Source organism: Dendrobates tinctorius, unplaced genomic scaffold (assembly GCF_039654945.1).
Source record: "Dendrobates tinctorius isolate UK_male_01 unplaced genomic scaffold, ASM3965494v1 ptg000120l, whole genome shotgun sequence".
In the NCBI taxonomy this organism is placed as follows: domain Eukaryota; kingdom Metazoa; phylum Chordata; class Amphibia; order Anura; family Dendrobatidae; genus Dendrobates; species Dendrobates tinctorius.
The window spans coordinates 30550778-30571019 of record NW_027361788.1 but is presented as its reverse complement, the minus strand read 5'-3'; the positions used below and the strand labels follow the sequence as shown (position 1 = coordinate 30571019).

Here is a 20242-nt window from a genome sequence, read left to right as displayed (position 1 = left end):
GGCGCCCAAGCAATAGCCGAGATCTGAATAGTGGAATGAAGTTAGATGAATAGTTTGTGATGCCACCTGTGGTGTTCGGCAAGGGAGGTGTTAAGCCGACACTGCTAACAGATACTCCGGGACAGATGTTGTGGTGCAGCAATGATGGTATAGCCCTCCACAGGCAAGGCTGTTGTCCCAGGGCAGTGTAGATGTGGAGACACTTAGATGGTGTAGTGTCTGGCGCAGCGGATGTAGCAGTGCCAGGTGGGCGGACGCAGGAAGGAATGGAGGACACCAGGGCATGTAGTTCCAATGCTTTACTCAGTCTGTAGTGCCCGCTTCTGTGCCGTGTCCTCCGGGTCAGGGACTCAACCAACCTCCAGGCAAGATGGAATGCTCCCTTCCAACACTCCGCCAACTTTTGTGCCTTTTCTGAACGTCTCCTCTATAGCGCCTTTAAGTGTGAAGATCTCCTAGTACTGAGTTACACTGGAGTTCCTCCTGACAGATGTTCCCAAGAACTCTACTTGCACGGCAGACAGCTGTAGCCTGCTTCGGGGACTCTCTACTCCTGAATCCCGGCTCTCTATCCATGTTGCTGTTGTGCCCCAAGTCTTAGATGGGAGTAGTGCATTTACAGCCCACTACTCCACCGGTGTCTGCTGCAGAACCATTAGTGTCCATACAACTTCGAGGTTCGGGCCCCAGCCTTGCGCTTAGAACTTCTAGGCAGGGTTCTTCCTCTAACCCATGGCCTCTGTGTTACCTTTCACTCCTACGTTCCGTACTTGTCTTTCCCTTCTATGGAAGCTCAGGCTTCAGTTCAATGTCTTTCTCCTTCTTTCCTTTCCCGTGCCAGCTGGCTCAGATCACTGAGGCAGCTGCAGCACTCCTTCGTCCATCCCTCTTCCAGGGATCCCCACTCCTCTCTGAGTGGCTTCCTCTCTCAGACTGACCTCACTGACCCCCCCAATCCTGAAACCATCCCTCTCTTTTATATGTATTCTAAACTCCACCCACCTCCCAGCACATCTAGTGTTCCAAGCAGGGAACCACCAAAGGTGCTCTGCTTCTCTCTAAGCAAGGAGCCGCAATGTGGCTTTGCTGAACTACTCTATTGTGTGGGGTGCGAGTGTTGGAGCGTGGTCAGGAGCCTCCAACTTACCTGGATCGTGGGGCACCACACCTTAGGAGAAGGTGCAGTACCTCTGTGACGACTGAGCCTCAGGGGCGCCACAGTAAAGCTAAAGTGTAGTATACCACCCCACTGGTGTGACGTTCCCTCGTGTTCTTGGTGTTGTCGATGTGTTCTCAAGACCATTGCATCCCAGACAAAAGCAGCACTCATCGCTTGATAGGGTAGACCTCCATACAAGTCTTCATTGCCATCTTTCTCTCCACCACAATAGCAGTGGCGTGAGGTAAATGGAACACCTGTAGCTGGATGTTTAATTAGTCATTGGCTAAAAAACAGAGCCCAGATCTCTATATCTATCTATCTATCTATCTATCTATCTATCTATCTATCTATCTATCTATCTATCTATCTATCTCTATATCTATCTATCTATCTATCTATCTATCTATCTCTATATCTATCTATCTCTATATCTATCTATCTATCTCTATATCTATCTATCTATCTATCTATCTCTATATCTATCTATCTATCTATCTCTATATCTATCTATTTCTGTCTATATATATATATATATATATATATATATATAGCATTATACCCTATGAGGGAGGCAGCTTATACCCTATGAGGGGGGGCAGCATTATACCCTATGAGGGAGGCAGCTTATACCCTATGAGGGGGGCAGCATTATACTCTATCTATCTATCTATCTCTACATCTATCTCTCTCTATATCTATATCTATCTATCTCTGGATCGATCTATCTCTGGATCGATCTATCTCTATATATAGCATTATACCCTATGAGGGGGGGCAGCGTTATACCCTATGAGGGGGGCAGTATTATACCCTATGAGGGGGTGCATTATACTCTATGAGGGGGGCAGCATTATATTCTATGAGGGGGCTGCTTTATATTCTATGAAGGAGGCTATCCCAACTCCTGCTACATAATTACGATTTGTACTACCTTATATTATACCTTGATATTAGCTCATTTTGCCGCACAATTGGTGGTCTTGTATTTATTTCTATGTAGCTACATAGTGGGCCCCAAGAATGATTTTCTCTGGTGGGCCCATGGTGTTCTAGTCCGACGCTGGCCAGAGTTCTGATTAACCATAATTATTATAAAGAAGGAGCCACACAATATCCAGTTACATCAGCTGGCCTGCTTGTTTATGGTTTTCTCCTTCAGAGAACCCATCTTTTCCACAGATGGACTATTTTATTTCAATAATCTCTATGTAATAAGTAGAGGAACTGAAGTTTTGCAACCATATTCCGCACGGTTAGTGACAAATTCATGTGAACTGAGGTTATTCCTGTGAAGATGTTACTGAAGTAATGTACATTTCTGAACAGTAGATGGCGACGGAGTCCTCAATATAGCAAAGATGTGCTGAGATGGGGTCACTTCAGGCTAATAGGCCCAGATTGCAGTAATCATTGTGTGCAGTCATCACAGCTGCAGTTTTTGGAGCTGGTGCCTTTCACCACACACGGTTCACCTTTATGCCTATTCTTCTCATGGCACTGGTTCCTCCTGTATACTGGAACCTTACCCTACTGGAATTTCTGGGAGACTATGTGGGATTTTACCAGCATCTTGGCTCTACTGAAGCGAGGGCCAACCGTCTATGGGCACTTTTCCATGCCTAAACTGTGCAGCCTGCTTCAATGTGATCAAGTCAGAGAATATCACTCACCCTAGAACAGGATATACATACCCGATAAGGGGATTCTATACCTGTGATTCAAATTTTGTTGTCAACTTGATGAAATGCCCATGTGGCATGTAGGGGAGATCACTCAACATGTTAAAGACCGCATCGCCAGCCACAAATCTACGATACGGTGTGGGAAAACCTGGTTGCCTATACCTAATCACTTTTGCAAACTAAGACATACTGTGGCACAATTATGCTATCAGGTCCTAGAACATGTCCCAAGACCAAGAAGGGTGGCAATCACATTAGATTACTCAAAAGTAGGAAAAATTTTTGGATGCATAAACTAGATACATTAGCACCTAAGGGCCTTAACAGAGAGATTGATTGGCTTCTATAATATACATCTAACCTGAAATTACCTTATTTTTCAGACACACTGACTCCCCCTACAACTTGGTGAGGTTCCCCTACATGAGTCCATATAACCCTATTCTCTCCCTACAGGTTACTAACAGCATCCAGTCATCCCTAAGCTGCCAATGTGGTGGTTAATTTACATTACCACCGGATATTATATGACCATAAATAATACTGACTCGTCCTTTTATTAGTTGTAGCTCATCTTAATATTCAACATCTACTAGATCCTACACTTGTCTGATTAATACCCCAATGCGGTGACTAGTCCATATCTCTCTACCTATTATATTATCCTAATTAACACTATCTGGATGTAATCCTTATTCAAAGTATGCAATACCGCACTGCATCATATATGCTTTATTATATGACATCAGTTATATTTAATTTGTGTCCCGTTATAAGTAAATGCGCTATCAGCACCGGACGATGCTTCTATGACCCCTGTATTCCAGTATTGGTGCTTACTGACAGCGCTTCCCTGGTTATGGACATGCATGCGCACTAGGTGCATGTTACTGAATAACCCCCCCGTCCAGAATATACCCCGGGTTAAAGCCTAGGCCAGATTATACCCCGGGTAAATTCTGGCCTAGGCCAAACTATACCCCGGGGTATAATCTGGCCTAGGCCAGTTTATACCCCTCTGGACCAGAATATACCCTGGGTATATTCTGGCCTAGGCCAAACTATACCCCGGGGTATAAATTGGCTTAGGCCAGATTATACCCCTCCGGGTCAGAATATACCCCAACTGCTGTAGATCAGATTTTTCACACTTTTGAGAACCATCAAAAATGGGGCCCCAGGCGCAGCACACGGGGGCCCCAGGCAGCACACACGGGGGCCCCAGGCAGCACACACGGGGGCCCCAGGCAGCACACACGGGGGCCCCAGGCAGCGCACAGGGCCCCAGGCAGCAGACAAGAGCCCCAGGCAACGCACAGGGGCCCCAGGCAGCACGCAGGGGCACCAGGAAGCACACACAGGGGGCCCAGGAAGCATGCAGGGGCCCCAGGAAGCACACACGGGGGCCCCAGGAAGCACACGGGGCCCCCAGGCAGCGCACAGGGCCCCAGGCAGCAGGCAAGAGCCCCAGGCGACGCACAGGTGCCCCTGGCAGCACACGGGGCCCCAGGCAGCACACGGGGCCCCAGGCAGCGCACGGGGCCCCAGGCAGAAGACGGGGGCCTCAGGCATCGCACAGGGACACCAGACATCGCACAGGGGGTCCCAAACATTGCACAGGGGGGTAGAAACAGTTTCCCCCCCCCCTTGCGCGCTGTCTCTGCCCCCCGTGCACTGTCTGGGGCCCTGTGCGCTGTCTCTGCCCCCCTTTGCACTGCCAGGGGCCCCTGTATGCTGCCTGGGGAACCTGTATGCTGCCTGGGGCCCCTGTGTGCTGCCTGGGGCCCTGTGTACTGCCTGGGGCCCCATGTGCTGCCTGGGGCCCTGTGCGCTTCCTGGTGCCCCCGTATGCAGCTTGGGGCCTCGTGTGCTGCCTGGGGCCCCATTTGTGATGCTTCTCAAAAGCTTGAAAAATCTGATCTACAGCAGCTGGGGTATGTTCTGACCCGGAGGAGTATAATCTGGCCTAGGCCAATTTTATACCCCGGGCTATAATTTGGCCTAGGCCAGAATATACCCGGGATATAATCTGGCCTAGGCCACTTTAACCCTGGGTATATTCTGGGCGGGGGGTTAATCTGGCCTGTTACACCGGCATCGTCCAGGAGACCACGCCGACAGAGCAAGACTCGGGAGCGCCACTTTCCACTTAGATCACCAGGTATTCTCACATACGCTACCGGAAGAACACCTATGGATCCTATTTTGCTATGTATGTACCTCATTTCACTTTAATGCACTGACCCTAACTCTATCTATCACAGGTCACCACTATTTGGGGCAGCCAATATACAGAGGTACTGGATCTATCCCTCATTCTATAATCCTGTCTACAGCTTTCCCATACTTGTTCCTTGTTATTTCCCACAGTACTCAATATCTGGAATCTACTGATAGTCCCATTACGGGCCTTGTTCACTACATACAGGTAATCCTACATTATCTCATACCATACATTTAACCATAAAGCCCCTGTTACACACAGCGAGATCGCTAGCGATATCGCTAAAGCGTCACCGATTTTGTGACGCAGCAGCGCTATGTGTGATACTTACCTCCGACCGGCTCCCCCGCTGGTTATCGCTGATCGCGCGAGAACGTCCTGGATCGTTTCTCGTCGGCCACTTCCTGCTGGGCTTCCTGCTGGCGTGGACGCGGGCGGGTGGACGTCTTCATCTCCGCATCTGACAGGTAACGACCGCCGACCGCTGCTATGTCGCTGGTGAGATCTGCCTGTGTGGCAGCTCACTAGCGACCATTTAGCGATGCACCAGCGATCCTGACTGGGTCGTATCGTGGTCGGAATCGCTGGTACATCGCTAAGTGTGACAGTACCCTAATAGCACCATATCTTGTTTAATCTACTTTTCCTTGGTTATTTGATCTCTTATGTTACTTTAATGACAATACTATGTAGATACTGAACTTTCAGTTTCAATGTGTGCTTTTTTCAGTCTTTTTGAATTCTCTGAATTTTAATTAATTATTTTGAACACAATCCTAAGTTGATTGGAATATGGCTGTATAGCTCTATTTTTTGTAATTCAGGAAGTCATATGGGGAGATCATTTAATGGTTTGTATTTTTTATTAATCTCAGTGTTTGAGTGATAATGGATCTTACATTTCTCTGTGCTCGTATGTTAATTTTCTTTTTTAGTGACACAATGAGTAAGACCTGGGAGGGTCGAAACTTCTGCTATGGCCGGGATTACACTTGCGAGAAACTCGGGCAAGTCTCGCAAGTTAATACCCGGCACTGCCGCCGTCACTTGGATCAGAGTGTGCGGCCACATAGCAATACATGGAGCTGAACGCTCCGCTCCTGAGTGCCGGCGGCAGTGCCCGGGTTTTGACGTGCGAGACTCGTCCGAGTTTCTCGCAAGTGTGTTCCCGGCGTATTAGTTATAGTCGCCTTCTGTTATTGATATCGCCTAAAGTGATTACTGCCTCTACAATTCTGTAAGACTGGCTTTTCTTTTTTGAAATGACTGTAATAAATATTTCGCATCATCTACTCCTAAGATTGTGCGGTGAACTATGGACTCTCTTTGTACTGGGGCTTTCTGCAACCCGTTATACCAGCACCTCACTTGATTGACTGAGTGCACACTATACCTTTATTATCCTTACATAATGTGCAGGACATATTTAATTTGGGGTACATACTGTATGTTTATTAATTAGACATGGCGACACAAATTCGCTAGGTGGTGCTACTACATTGCAGTGCTGTACAAGTGAATGGTGTTACATTGTGACCCTGTGTGTACAGCGACCGACCGCAGTGCTGCATATATATGGAAGATGTTTCCAAGGAGATTGATGGATAACATTTTGTCTGTCCATCTTCACCACTAGAGAGGGCTGAGGATGTTATCACATACTGTATATAGGTGACACTCAATAGCATAGTATATAATTCCTAGGATACAGCTTCCTCTAGTGGGTGCCATGTAAGGCTACAGTAAAGTTACCACCTGTGAAAAAAAGGGAATTTAATATCACAATTCATTTTTCTACAGCAAAGGCGACTTAGTTATATGGAAAAGTAAGAATTTATTATTTTCCGTAATATCACAAGACAAATACTTCCTTGACAGATACAAAATACAGTTAACAGATAAGCGTGATCCATAATACTGGCTGTTTAATAAAATAAGATGTTTTTTTTTTTTTGCAAACAGCAAAAATAGATTTTACAAATAAAAAGCTACTTCATGATGGTGTGTATTGTGGGGTGCAGTACCTGTGACGGCCTGTGATGGAGCTATTTTACTATGGCTTAGGGTCCAATGGGAATCATTATGTTCAAGAAAGTTCTCTCTTACTGCGCAGATATGAATCTTGCACGGATGCATCCGCAGGGAGCACGACAATTTCTCTTCATGTACATTCGTTCAGGAGGGAGAGGGTAAAAGTGGAGCATGCCTTGAAGGAAATGGAAATATTCATGGAAATTACATCCTAATCATATTTTCAATTAAATATCTTACCAGATTCTGGGTTTATTTCAGAAATGGCGCCTCTATGGGCAGTGTCTGGTATAGCAGATCACTTGACTAGAGCCATTCCAGTAATCCAGAATTGTCTGCCATGTATTTCCTGCAGGGAGCAAAATCTGGAATCCGCAAGCAAAAAATAAATATATATTTTGCGTTACAATTCTTCATTGATTCCAAAATCTCTGCTTGTTGTCAGTGAATGAGAGCATTGTAGTTCAACCCTTTCACACTCCATGACTTATATACACAGGATAGGTTTTGGCTGTGTAATACAGCCCGGACCAGCCACTAAGGCCGGGGTCACACTTGCGGGAAACTTGCACGAGTCTCGCATCTCAATACCCGACCCTGCCGCCGGCACTCAGCTGCTTAGAACTACATGCAGCAACACACTCCGGTCCCGAGTGCCGGCGGCAGTACCAGTATTGAGAAGTGAGACTCGTGCGATTTTCTCGCAAGTGTGACCTCGGCCTTAATGTATGGAAAATCAGTCCGAGTCAGACTGCCAAGAGTCACACAAGTGTTCTCCGTATGGTCATCCGTTTGTAATGCGTTTGCAATGCAATGATGCGATTTTCTCCCACCCATGTATCCGTATGGCATCCGTATTACAGCTGTATGGCTTTACATTTCTCACTGATTTTCTCCATTGAATTTAATGGCTCAATAGGCTGAAATGAGGAAAATATGTGCGCATTTGTCGCAAGCTAGACGAATGGTCCATGTGGTGTCTGAGTTTTTGTCGCACCCATAGGCTTGCATTGGAGAGTCTCGGATGATATACGTGTACAATCGCAACATGCTGAGATTTTACACGCGCGTTGAATACGCCTGAGAAAAAATATGGTGATGTGAGCTGCCCCATAGATTAACACTGGTCCAAGTGCTATGCAATGTTTTCTCGCATAGCACTCGTCCGTATTCTACAGTAGTGTGATTCTGGCCTAACAGCAACAATCAGCGTTTGGCCGGGGTCACACTTGCGAGTGCGAAGCGAGAAACTCGCACAAGTCTCTTGCCTCTAAACCCGGCACTGCCGCCGGCACTCAGGACCGAACTGCACGACTGCATGTCTTTCTATGCAGCTGAATGCTCTTGTCTGAACCGCCGGCGGCAGTGCCGGGTATTGAGGCGAGAGAGCCTCTGCTCTACTACGAACTGATCATAGCAGAGGTGATCGGGTTATAGCAGCTTCTAGTCTCCCATGGAGACTGTTGAAGCATGCCAAAAGTTAAAAAAAAAAAAAAAATATATAAAAGTTTTTGCCCCATTCAAGATAAAACAATAAAAAAATCAAAGATACATATATTTGGTATCGCCGCATTCAGAATCAACCGATCTATCAATAAAAAAAGATTACCCTGATTGCTAAATGATGTAGTGAGAAAAAAAGTAAAAATGCCAGAATTATGTTTTTTTGGCCACCGTGACATTGCATTAAAATGCAATAAAGGGCGATCAAAAGATCGTATCTGTGCCAAAGTGGTATAATTAAAAATGTCAGATCGGCACGCAAAAAATAAACCCTTACTCAACCTGAGATCACGAAAAATGGAGACGCTACGAGTGTCAGAAAATGGCGCTATTTATTTTTTTACAAAGTTTGGAATTTTTTTCACCACTTAGATAAAAAAGAACCTAGACATGTGTTGGTATCTATGAACTTGTAATGACCTGGAGAATCGTAATGTCAGATCGGCTGTAGAATTTAGTGAACATAGCAAAAAAGCAAAGCAAAAAAACAGTGTGGGATTGCACTTTTTTTGCAATTTCACCGCACTTGTATTTTTTTACCCGTTTTTGATTACACGACATGGTAAAATCAATGGTGTTGTTCAAAAGTACACTCCGTCTCGCAAAAAACAAGCCCTCACATGGCCATATTGACAGAAAAAAAAGTCATGGCTCTGGGAAGAAGGAGAGCAAAAAACGAAAACGCAAAACCGAAAATACCTCCGGTCATGAAGAGATTAAAAGAAGCCTAAAAGTTGAATAACCCAAGTTCCTCCCATTTTAAAATAAATAAAAAAAATAAACCTATTCGGTAGCTCTATATTTATGAAAATATTAAATTATCTAACCCACATGGTTATTGCTGTAAAGAAAAAAAATTAAAATGCCAAAATCGCTGTTTCTTGGTCAATAAAAAATGATCAAAGCATCATATGTACCCCAATACGGTACAATAAAAAAACATTAGCTCTTTGCGCACACAGCAAGCTCCATTAATGGAAAAATAAAAATAATGTGTCTCGGAAAATGGTGACACATATCCATTTTTTTTTTTAAATATATGTTTGGTATTGCCTTAATCATACTGATCTGAAAAATCTTATCACCTGGTACGATTAACATCTTGAGAAAGAAACCCAAAAAAGAATGGCAGAATTGATTTTTTTTTTTTTTTTCACTCCACTTGGATTTTTTTTCCTGTTTTTACAGAACATTATATAGGGAAAATGAATGGTGTCATTCAAAATCCTCATATAGCTATGTCGACGGAAAAATAACAAAAAAAGTTATGGTTCTTGGAAGTAGAAGAGGAAAAAATGAAAATTTGTATGGAAAAATAAACCCAGTCCCCTGCTCACAGTGCTGCAGGTCGTTGCAATGTATCAGTGTATACAATCTGCTGTAAGCAGCACTCAGGTCTCTTTTGCCAAAAATTCCTGGTTTATTCCTCCCATATAAAGTACAGCGACACACAGTAACAAACCATGTAGGTCTGGATACATTTTCAGATTCTAGATAAAAACAAGAATATTTTCATTCATTGACCACAAACAGAGATCTAAAAACTCAAATGAACTTGATAGTTCTCACAGCTGAGCGTTTGCTACAATTGCATTCAGTCTCAGTGATTGTCTGTTAAATATATCAGCAGTACCCATCACTTTCGTCTTAATGATTTTTGCTACAGTGTATCAGTGCAGGTAAAATATAGCTGACAGACGATTACCTACACTGTACACCACAGTAGCAAACCCTCAGCTGTGAGAAGTGTTTAGTGTCGGGTTGCAATTTATCACAGATATTTGTTATAACCTTTCTGTAATCCAGAATACTTGGGTCATTATAGACTAAAAGAATTTTACTTCATATATTTTGTTTATTGATAAATATAAAAATGCATAAATTGAAGAAACTAAATAATTTTTTGACACAATGGAGAAATTCTGGTGTTGTAATTTGGATAATTGATGGCTCCTTGTCAAGTGCAGACCCTGAGAAGTCATCGACCCTTATGGCAGTTTTTACTTCAGAAAAGCAGTGATCTACAAGCTATAGCTCCTTGTTACCCAATCAAAGTTCACCTTTTATTTTTCCAGTGCAGTTTTGAAAATGAAGTATGAACTCTGATTGGCTGCTTAAGGTTTGCCTCATGAGGCCTTCTTCAAAAACAGCCATTTTAAAAGTATTAATCATTGAATATATTTATTCATATCGTTGAGCTGTGAAGTAGTGATATCTAATATTCACAGCAGGGTGCCTCATGCAAAGCTAATGTAACAAGTTTTAGGCAAATTTGTCATGAATTATCATAATCTCCAAGATATTAGTGAAATTCACAAAATGGCTGCCTCTCCTGTACATCGTATATATTCACAATAAAAATGGTTTTGTATTAGTTTTTTTTTTCTAAAATGGCTGCAGAGCTGCTTCCCAGATGAAGTGAAGTTTTACACTAAAAATAGGAATATTTTGGTAAAAAGAACCCTAACATGGGGGAGAGGGTTGAAATAGCCCCTCAGTGCCCTCGTGAGCAAGGAGTTTGTTTGGGATGCAAATCAGCATATCCCTGATTGTTCATGAAGTATGTCGTGATTTCTAACTAGTAGCTAAGCGGGACACTTGATTTGGCGTACATAACGCTTTATCTACAATTTTGGCTTTAGGGGCCCTTGCAACTTATAACATGGCTCCCACTAAGTTGGTATTATTAAGACGTGATGTATAATGAGATCTGTTTTTAAAAGAGGAGTCAGTGGGAAAATTCATATTAGGGAGTGTACATAAAGGGCAGTCCATATTACACATAAAAATATGGTCTCACTCATAATACTGAGTTACACCCTATCCTGGGGAGTAGACCATGGTGCTTTATTGTACTTCCTCTCCTAAACCTCGAAGGACAGGAGAATATTGTTGTCCCAAACCTTCACTAAACCCCTTTACAACCTCTTTAGAGGAGGCACCCTGTGCATATTGTCCGTTATTTGCTGCCTCTATAGAGGGGGCATTCTGTGCACATTGCCCGTTATTTTGAAATTTCTATAGAGTGGGCACCCTATGCACAATACCCGTCATTTGCTGCCTCTGTAGAGTGGGTGTCCTGTGCACAATGCCTGTTATTTGCTAACCCTATTAAGGGGGCATTCTGAGTAGGTGGAAAAAGGTATAAGGCAAAATTGAGGTTGGCATATCTTTTCCTTGAGCTTCACAAAAGTCTTAGGGGCAACCACTATGTATGTATACCCTGATGAACTCTACATTTTCAGTAAAATTTCAATTAACAATGATACAAGGTGGTTATATTTGAGATACCAGATATCATTAGATGTGAAAAATAGGGGTAAAATGTAAGATTCAGCCATCTTTCCTATCCAAAGTGTGTACATTATCTGCCCCAAGGTCACAGAATATTGTATAAAATGACATATTTACAAAGCACGGCATGTATCTACATATATACAGTGCGTACCGATGACACTGAGACACAGGGAAAGCACAGATAATAGAGAAGTAATGGGGAAGGTAGAACAAGATGGGTAAAAATTCTGATTACTGATAAGAAAGTCTAAAGTATAAAATATCTACAGTCACAAAAAAAGTGTCAAAAGTCCCGTCCACGTGGTCAATGTCTGGACCTTAGACGTTCCTGTCAAAGATATATGACACAAGAGCAGGTAAGCGACCAATCTATGGACTTCGGTTAGATTGTCACATAGTGCTCAGCATCTTGTGGTAACAGGAGCTGGAAAATGAAGCCACATGATATTTCTGTTGGTGTCCATGGGCTCTTATGTGGCGTGTCCAGCACACCCTGTGCCTCGTGGCTGGCTTAGTTATAGTTTTCGGTCTATCTAACCAGGGTTCAGTTGACAGTCGACACCTGGCTGTGGTGCAGACTGAACTCCTTGGCTTTAAGACGTAGGCTAGCGATGCTGTCGGCCATATTGACTCCTTGAGTAGGCAGTGTTGTAGGAGCAGAGGTGGTGTTTGGGTTATAAGGCGGCAAACTGGCACTGATGGAATTTAAAGAAAAGAGAAAAAACAGATTTCAGTCATGAATGCATATATTTTCAAAATCCATATTAGTTGAAAATTCATGGTTTTGATAACTTTGTAACAATATTTCACCCACACCTCTTTCGTTGTTGCCCAAATGTATGGCTGAAGGGTGTGTAGAGGTAGCAATCTCATCCCATCACTTGTGTCTGAGGGGGCCCAAAAGGCTCTCTTCCACATGAAAAGACATGGGCAATGTTATATATCTTGATTTTGATCCCAGAAGCTTCAAGTTTTATGCCCATGTTGCTCATATTGAGTCAGAAGCCTAAAGTGACCATTCTTTCCTACGTTATTCTTCCTATTGACTCTCAGTTCATAAACTCTTTGACCTCTTAATTTAGGAAACTGGTGGTATCTCCAAGATGTTCTGCCCAAATGTTGAAAGAAGGTAAAAACCCAATCTAAAATAAAGGGTCTTCTAAAAATGAAGTCCTTATAACTGAGAGTGCCTCCCATCACCACCCATCTTTAGGATAATATGTTCTTTAGCTGCCAAGCTTCAAGTGCTAAGCCCATATCAACAAAATGACTCAGAAACCACTCTTTGGAGACATATCAGCCTGATGAAGGGGCCTTCTGAGCCTTGAAAGCTTGCAAATATAATTTCTCTGGTTAGCCAATAAAGGTATCACTCCATGAATACTTTTCTCAATTTTTGGGGTGACATAAGTATTTACATCTATTTTTCTGGCTAACACGGTACCACAATATTATTTTGTATTGTACAGACATATCAGAAGATATTTTGGCTGGGAGACTGCCATCACTCACTAGAATGAACGTTACCGTAGTATTATTCCTATTGACTTTCAGTTCAGCCTCTTGATTTAAGAAACTAGTGGGGTATTTGGAAGATAACCTCTACCAACATGTGGGAGGATGTATAGAAGAAGGTAAAATCCAATTTAAAATAACCGGCCTTGTAAAATAAAGTTCTCTTTAGCAAAAGTGCCTCCCACCACCCAATTTTTGCTACCCAGTTATTCCTAGTTTTCAGAATTCAGGATTAAGTTACCTGTAACTGTTTGAGTTCCAAGACAGGAATTCTGGTGCCAGGCTGGTTGGTCGGGGGCTGATCTGCTGCTCTACAATGGGGTCTTGACTATATGATTTCAAGAGCGAAGAAGACCGGCTGGCCAGCATAGCCCTCTCATTTCTACGGAATTTGGCTCGCCTATTCTGAAACCAAACCTGTGCAAAGAAATGGAGAACATTATATAGCAACATCTAGGACTAGCACAGCAATCCACTACCACACTGGACTGATCAGAACTTGAATTAAGTAGTAATACTAAACATAATGATTTACATTGAATATTATGGTCCATAGGTAGTACCGCTATGTTAAGGAAGCAACCTTGCCTACTGGAGGATCCTTTGCTGGGTTACAATCACACAATAGATGTAAAATATGTGAACCATTCTCTATAAATGTTTTCGATTAATGATTTTAATCAATTTTGAGCACTGACCTGTACTCTGGCTTCGCTCAGGTTAACCCGTCTCGCCAAATCCTCTCGTACAAAGGCGTCGGGGTAGTGAGTTCTCTCAAACACTCTCTCTAGGGCTTGTAATTGGCTGCTATTGAAAGTTGTCCTGTTCCTTCTCTGCTTCTTTTTAATCCGAGCACTCTTCGCACAACCCGACATGGAGCTTTCACCTGAAACACAGCAGACTATGATAATGCAATGCAATGGAGAGGAAAGAAGCAATTAGATACAACTCAAATTCATACTGATTTTTTTTTAATTTACTCATACCGGCATACCAGTGAATTTACAGAATACACTTCACCCAAATCCCCTAAATCACTGCTATTTTACACATTTTAGAAGATTGTATCTACCAGAGATGGGCTTTCCCATAATGTCCTGCAGCTATCATATTACATGGTATAGTACAGCCAATCAGGAGGTAGGGACTATCATAGCCTGTATAAAGGCAGAGGTAGGAAATTCAGCAGCCATTTTATGGTGAATCTGGATAGTGCGATGACATCGCAGATCACATAGGTAGAGAAAGACATAAAAATACTAAAGAAATCTGTGCAATCAGTGTGCAACAGAACCTCAGTAAAAAAGATTAGGGTGTGAGAGAATGATCCAGATTTAATTGATAGCGAGAGAGAATAACTTTATGATGCAGGAGAGCCACTGTGAGACAGGACAACCACTGTCTGTGAGCTGTGAGGCAGGAGAGTCACTGTATGGCAGGAAAGTAAATGTCTGAGATGGAGGAGAGTCATTGTGATGCAGGAGATTCACTGTCTCTGAGGCAGGAGAGTAACTGTGATGCAGGAGAGTCACTGTGAGGCAGGAGAGTTATTGTAAGACAGGTCAGCCACTGTCTGTGATGGAGGAGAGTCATTTTGAGGCATGAGAATCACTGTGAGGCAGGAGAGAGTCTCTGATGGAGGAGAGTCACTGTGAGGCAAGGAGAATCACTGTCTGTGAGGCAGGAGAGTCACCATGAGGCAAGAGAGTAATAGTACTGTCACACTTAGCGATGTACCAGTGATCCCGACCAGCGATATGACGCGGTCAGGATCGCTGGTACATCGCTAAGTGGTCGCTAGTGAGCTGCCACACTGGCAGATCTCACCAGCGACATCGCTGGGGACGGGGGTCACTACTTACCTGTCACACCAGGCGATCCTGACGTCCTCCCGCCCGCGTCCACGCTTCGCTCGTCACAGCAGGAAGTCCAGCAGGAAGCTGACGACGAGAAACAGTCCAGGACGTTCTCGCACGATCAGCGATAACCAGCGGGGGAGCGTTCGGAGGTAAGTATCAGACATAGCGATATCACTAGTGATATTGCTATAACGTCACAAAAACTAGTGACGTTATAGCGATATTGCTAGCGATATCGCTTAGTGTGACAGGCCCTTAACTGTCTGTGGTGCAGGAGAGCTACTGTGACAGCCACTGTCTGTGATCTGTGAGGGAGGAGAGTCACTGTGAGGTAGGAGAGCAACTGTGGTGCAGCAGAGTCACTGTGAGGCAGGAGAGCCACTTGTGAGGCAGCACAACCACTGTCTGAGCTGTGAGGCAGGAGAGTAACTGTGATGCAGGAGAGTAACTGTGATGCAGGAGAGTAACTGTCTGTGAGGCAGGAGAGTAACTGTGAGGCAGGAGAGTAACTGTCTTTGATGCAGGAGAGTAACTGTGGTGCAGGAGAGTAACTGTGATGCAGAAGAGTGTGAGGCAGGAGAGTAACTGTCTGAGATGCAGGAGAGTAACTGTGGTGCAGGAGAGTAACTGTGATGCAGGAGAGTAACTGTGGTGCAGGAGAGTAACTGTCTGTGATGCAGAAGAGTGTGAGGCAGGAGAGTAATTGTCTGTGATGCAGGAGAGTAACTGAGGCAGGAGAGTAACTGTCTGTGATGCAGGAGAGTAACTGTGATGCAGGAGAGTAACTGTGATGCAGGAGAGTAACTGTGAGGCAGGAGAGTAACTGTCTGTGATGCAGGAGAGTAACTGTGATGCAGGAGAGTAACTGAGGCAGGAGAGTAACTGTCTGTGATGCAGGAGAGTAACTGAGGCAGGAGAGTAACTGTGATGCAGGAGAGTAACTGTGATGCAGGAGAGTAACTGTGAGGCGGGAGAGTAACTGTGATGCAGGAGAGTAACTGTGAGGCAGGAGAGTAACTGTGAGGCAGGAGAGTAACTGTCTGTGATGCAGGAGAGTAACTGTGGTGCAGGAGAGTAACTGTCTGTGATGCAGGAGAGTAACTCTGTGATGCAGGGTTAAGAAGCCGCTGTACATAGGTCACAGCTGCTACTGCTGCTTGCTTGAGCAGTGTGGTTATAGTGCTGCTGCAATTCAGCAATTCAATGTATTTTAGAGCAATTGGAAGCTTTGGAGTACTTTAAGCCTATATGGCACTTTCCGGATTTGCTTGTGTAAATTTCTGCGCAGTTTCTGCTTCTCTTTGTAGAAAACGCAGTGGAAATTCCGTGCTTTTTTATGCGGATTTATATGTGGAATTGTGTGCGGAATTGTCATCTAAATAAAGATATATTATTTGAAAAAAAAAAAAAATTAATGTCATTTTCAAGTCCAACCTCCATTGTTGATGTGCTTCAACCAAGATAGGCTCTATTCTACATTCTCCGCCCAGAAACTCTTCCTCCTGCTGACATCATGTCATTTTAACAAATCTGCGGTTTTTTGCACCAAATCTGCACTAAATCCGCAAACCTGTTTACATCTGCGTTTTTACTGCAGATTTGAGTGATTCAGTGGAAGTTAATGGGTGAAAAACGCTGCAGATCCACAAAAACGCTGCAAATAAGGATGGAATTTTCAGCATCATGTGCACAACAATTCTGGATTCTCATTGATTAACCTTGCTTTAGTAATCCTTTGCATTTTTGGTGCATTTCCGCGCAGAAAAAAACGCCATGGAAACGCAACAAATCCGCATCGTGTGCTCATAGCTTCAATTGGTGGAAAATTGAATAGTTGTGAATCTAATTTTCTGGAAAAAAATTTGGCAAATCTGGCAAATTTAGATATCAATAATGTGCTCATTACTGCAAAACAACCTATCAAAGGTGATTGTGAACTGTGGTAAACTATAATACATTTTGAGGAAATGCTTTCAATAAATAAAAATTTATTGGAAAAAAAAATCCTGTGACCGTTTTTTTTTTAAATAAATGACAAAATAATAATTTTGAGGTATAACTATTTAAGCTGTAATTATTTTTATTCATAATTTTGAATTATTGTTTACATTTTTAAATGGTTTTTACATTTTTTTTAAAATCTTTTAGTTCTTTTTTTTTTTTCAAATTACATGTGAAGTCAGAAAAAGTTTATTACCTTGCCCTATATATGTACGGTAGGTCATATTGCATACGATATTTCCTCCAAAATTTAATCAGACTCATTTATTTTCTTTCCACAAGCAGGGGGCAGCCGTGTTGGCTTTGTACATGTCGCATTCTTATGTAACGGACATTAATTTTCTTTGTTTCAAATACACCAAAAAGAATTACTATGAAACTTGAGCTGTAGCCCGAGTACATTAATTTCCTGTAATATGGCTCAGCACGATACACAAAGCAAACCAAGCTTGCCCTGCCCTCAGATGACATTCCTATTACAGAACTGTTACAATGCCTTTGTTACTTCCATAAATTGTTTTTCTGCGATTATGTTTTGCTGATCATGTATACAAGTCATCAGATGTTCAGTACACCATGTACCCCATCCCGCCGCCCAACAGGCACATGGCACGCTTGTACAGCACTAATAGAGGTGCAGCTGTGGCATAGAAGAAGAATGAGGAGGAATATAATAAGTATATACACTATGCTGAATACATTCTATATGGAAGGTTTCATTTGCATTTTTCAAACATTATCAGATTACATTAATCACATTTTCATTAATGGATAAACCCCTTTAAAAAATTATTGGAACATATAGATTTTCTCTTCCCTCATCCGACAGTTTTTGTCTTCTCATTTCCTTCTAAGGCTGTGTGCACACAATGCAGATTTGCAGCGGATGCGCAGCGGATTTTACCACGCAGAAACGCTGCATTTCTGCATTGTGATGTACAGTAGCCTTAAAATCAATGTAAAAAAAAAAACGCTGTGCAGACGCTGCGGATTTTTCCGCGCGGTTTTCCTGCGGTACAAAATCCGCAGCATGTTACTTCTTTTGTGCGGTTTTCCATCTCCCCTGTCACCAAATCCGCAGGGGGAAAACCGCGATGGAAAACCGCACAAAAACCGCATGAAAAATGGAAGAAATCCGCAGGAAAAATGCAGGTCATTTGACCTGCGGATTTCTTCCATTCTGCACGGAAAAATCCGCAGGGCTCAAAACTCCGTCTGCACTCAGCCTCAGAGCCATAACTTTTTATTTACCAGTATTTAATTGATTGCAAAACGTAGCAAAAATTATTTGTGGGTTGGAATGGAAAAATGACGGCTTTTCTTTGGGGATTTAATTTTTACATGATGAATTTACAGCATGTTAATTTAATTCTGTGGGCCTGTATTATTACAGAGAAACTAAATTTTATTTTTGTGCGTTACTATTATTACAAAATAAAAACCCTTTTAAAAAAATTTGGTTTCTATCACCATATTTTTCAAGACCAATACATTTTTTTTAAAAATTCACCAAGTTGTATGATGGCTGTTTTTTTTTTCCCGGACGAGCTGTAGTTTTTAACTTGTGCCATTTTTGGGCACGCACGAATATTTGATTACTTTTTTTAACTTTATTTATTTGTTTGTGCATATTTGTAAGATGTATGCTGTGTATGTTTTTCATATACGTTGGGAAATATTTTAATGCACATATGCTATAACCGTAGGCTATAATGGGATTGAGGTATGCCAAAAGAAAGCCCTATTTAAACATGATTGGATGGTATACATCTACAATAGGGATACTAAAGAAAACTACTACATATACAAAGGAGTCACTGCTACATTTCAAGAGTTCTGATAGTGTCTGACAGATTTGATTCCAATCACACCTAGAAGAACTATGAATGCAGCTCTGTAGTATTGGCCGCAACTGGGAATCAAATGTAGTAACAGCTGATATCTTTGTCAAGGTCGATCAGCCTTCAGCCTGGCAAAAACACAGTGGGTGAAAATGTATCAAGATTAGTGGAAGGGTAAGGAGGTGCAGTGACTTTTGACAATGAATTCGATTCTGGCTCTAATTTTTCAGAGATCCCAGCAAAAAAAAATCCCCTCTTTTATCTTTTTCAATAAATTAATAAATTACGGTAGAAAAATATTCAGGATTGAGAGTCCTCAGTAGTTGATACCTTTTAATGGCTAACTGAAAAGATGGTAACACATTGCAAGCTTTCGAGACTACTCAGGTCTCTTCATCAGGCTAGACTAATACAAAATCTGAAGAGTCACATATTTATGCACAATAAACAGATTTTGTATTAGTCTAGCCTGATGAAGAGACCTGCGTAGTCTCGAAAGCTTGCAATGTGTTTCCATCTTTTCAGTTAGCCATTAAAAGGTATCAACTACTTAGGACTCTCAATCCTGAATATTTTTCTATCTACTGGCTAACACGGTACAAAGATATAAATTACGGTATTGATGCGTTTCAGTCAATTCTCCTAATGCAGAGCCTTCAGCACACAAAGGCTTTTTACAACATTAGAATCAACAGCAAAAATTTGGAATATGATGCCCACAACATAAATCATGACATAATGTCTCCAGGTTTCCCCCCTTCTGGGAACATGGTCTATATACTAAGACTCCCCGAGCATCATGCTATCTCTAAGTTACTGAAAGATTGTGCAAAGCAGTGTCAGTTGTTTTAACATATGATACATATTATTCACCGTCAGGATACAGAGAGAGAAATGACGACATGTCAAACAGAGCTGTACATCCAGCAGAAAATGCAAGAGGCTCAAACTGGGGCTGTAAGAATTATACATCCAGTGGCGGACACAGACAAAGAGGGCCCCTGTGCAAGAACAGTATATGGACCCATCTTTGTGTCTCTGACAGAAGCTGCTTACTGGATTTGAAGGTTGAAGTGGGCCTCCTTAGCTCTTGGGCCCCTGGTGGCTGCACAGGTTGCACCATTAAT

General features: G+C 42.6%; 1 protein-coding gene across 1 annotated transcript in view; it reads right to left on the bottom strand.

Moving 5' to 3' along the window:
• Positions 1 to 6882: 6882 nt before the first annotated feature.
• The window catches only part of PRRX2 (paired related homeobox 2), a 44535-nt gene continuing 31175 nt past the window's right edge, over positions 6883 to 20242 (bottom strand). The window contains exons 2-4 of the mRNA XM_073541027.1: positions 14113 to 14300; positions 13656 to 13831; positions 6883 to 12594 (exon numbers count right to left, since the gene is read on the bottom strand). Of these exons, the coding sequence (XP_073397128.1) occupies positions 12444 to 12594; positions 13656 to 13831; positions 14113 to 14300 (515 nt within the window). The 3' untranslated portion in view covers positions 6883 to 12443. The remainder of the gene's footprint in view (positions 12595 to 13655; positions 13832 to 14112; positions 14301 to 20242) is intronic.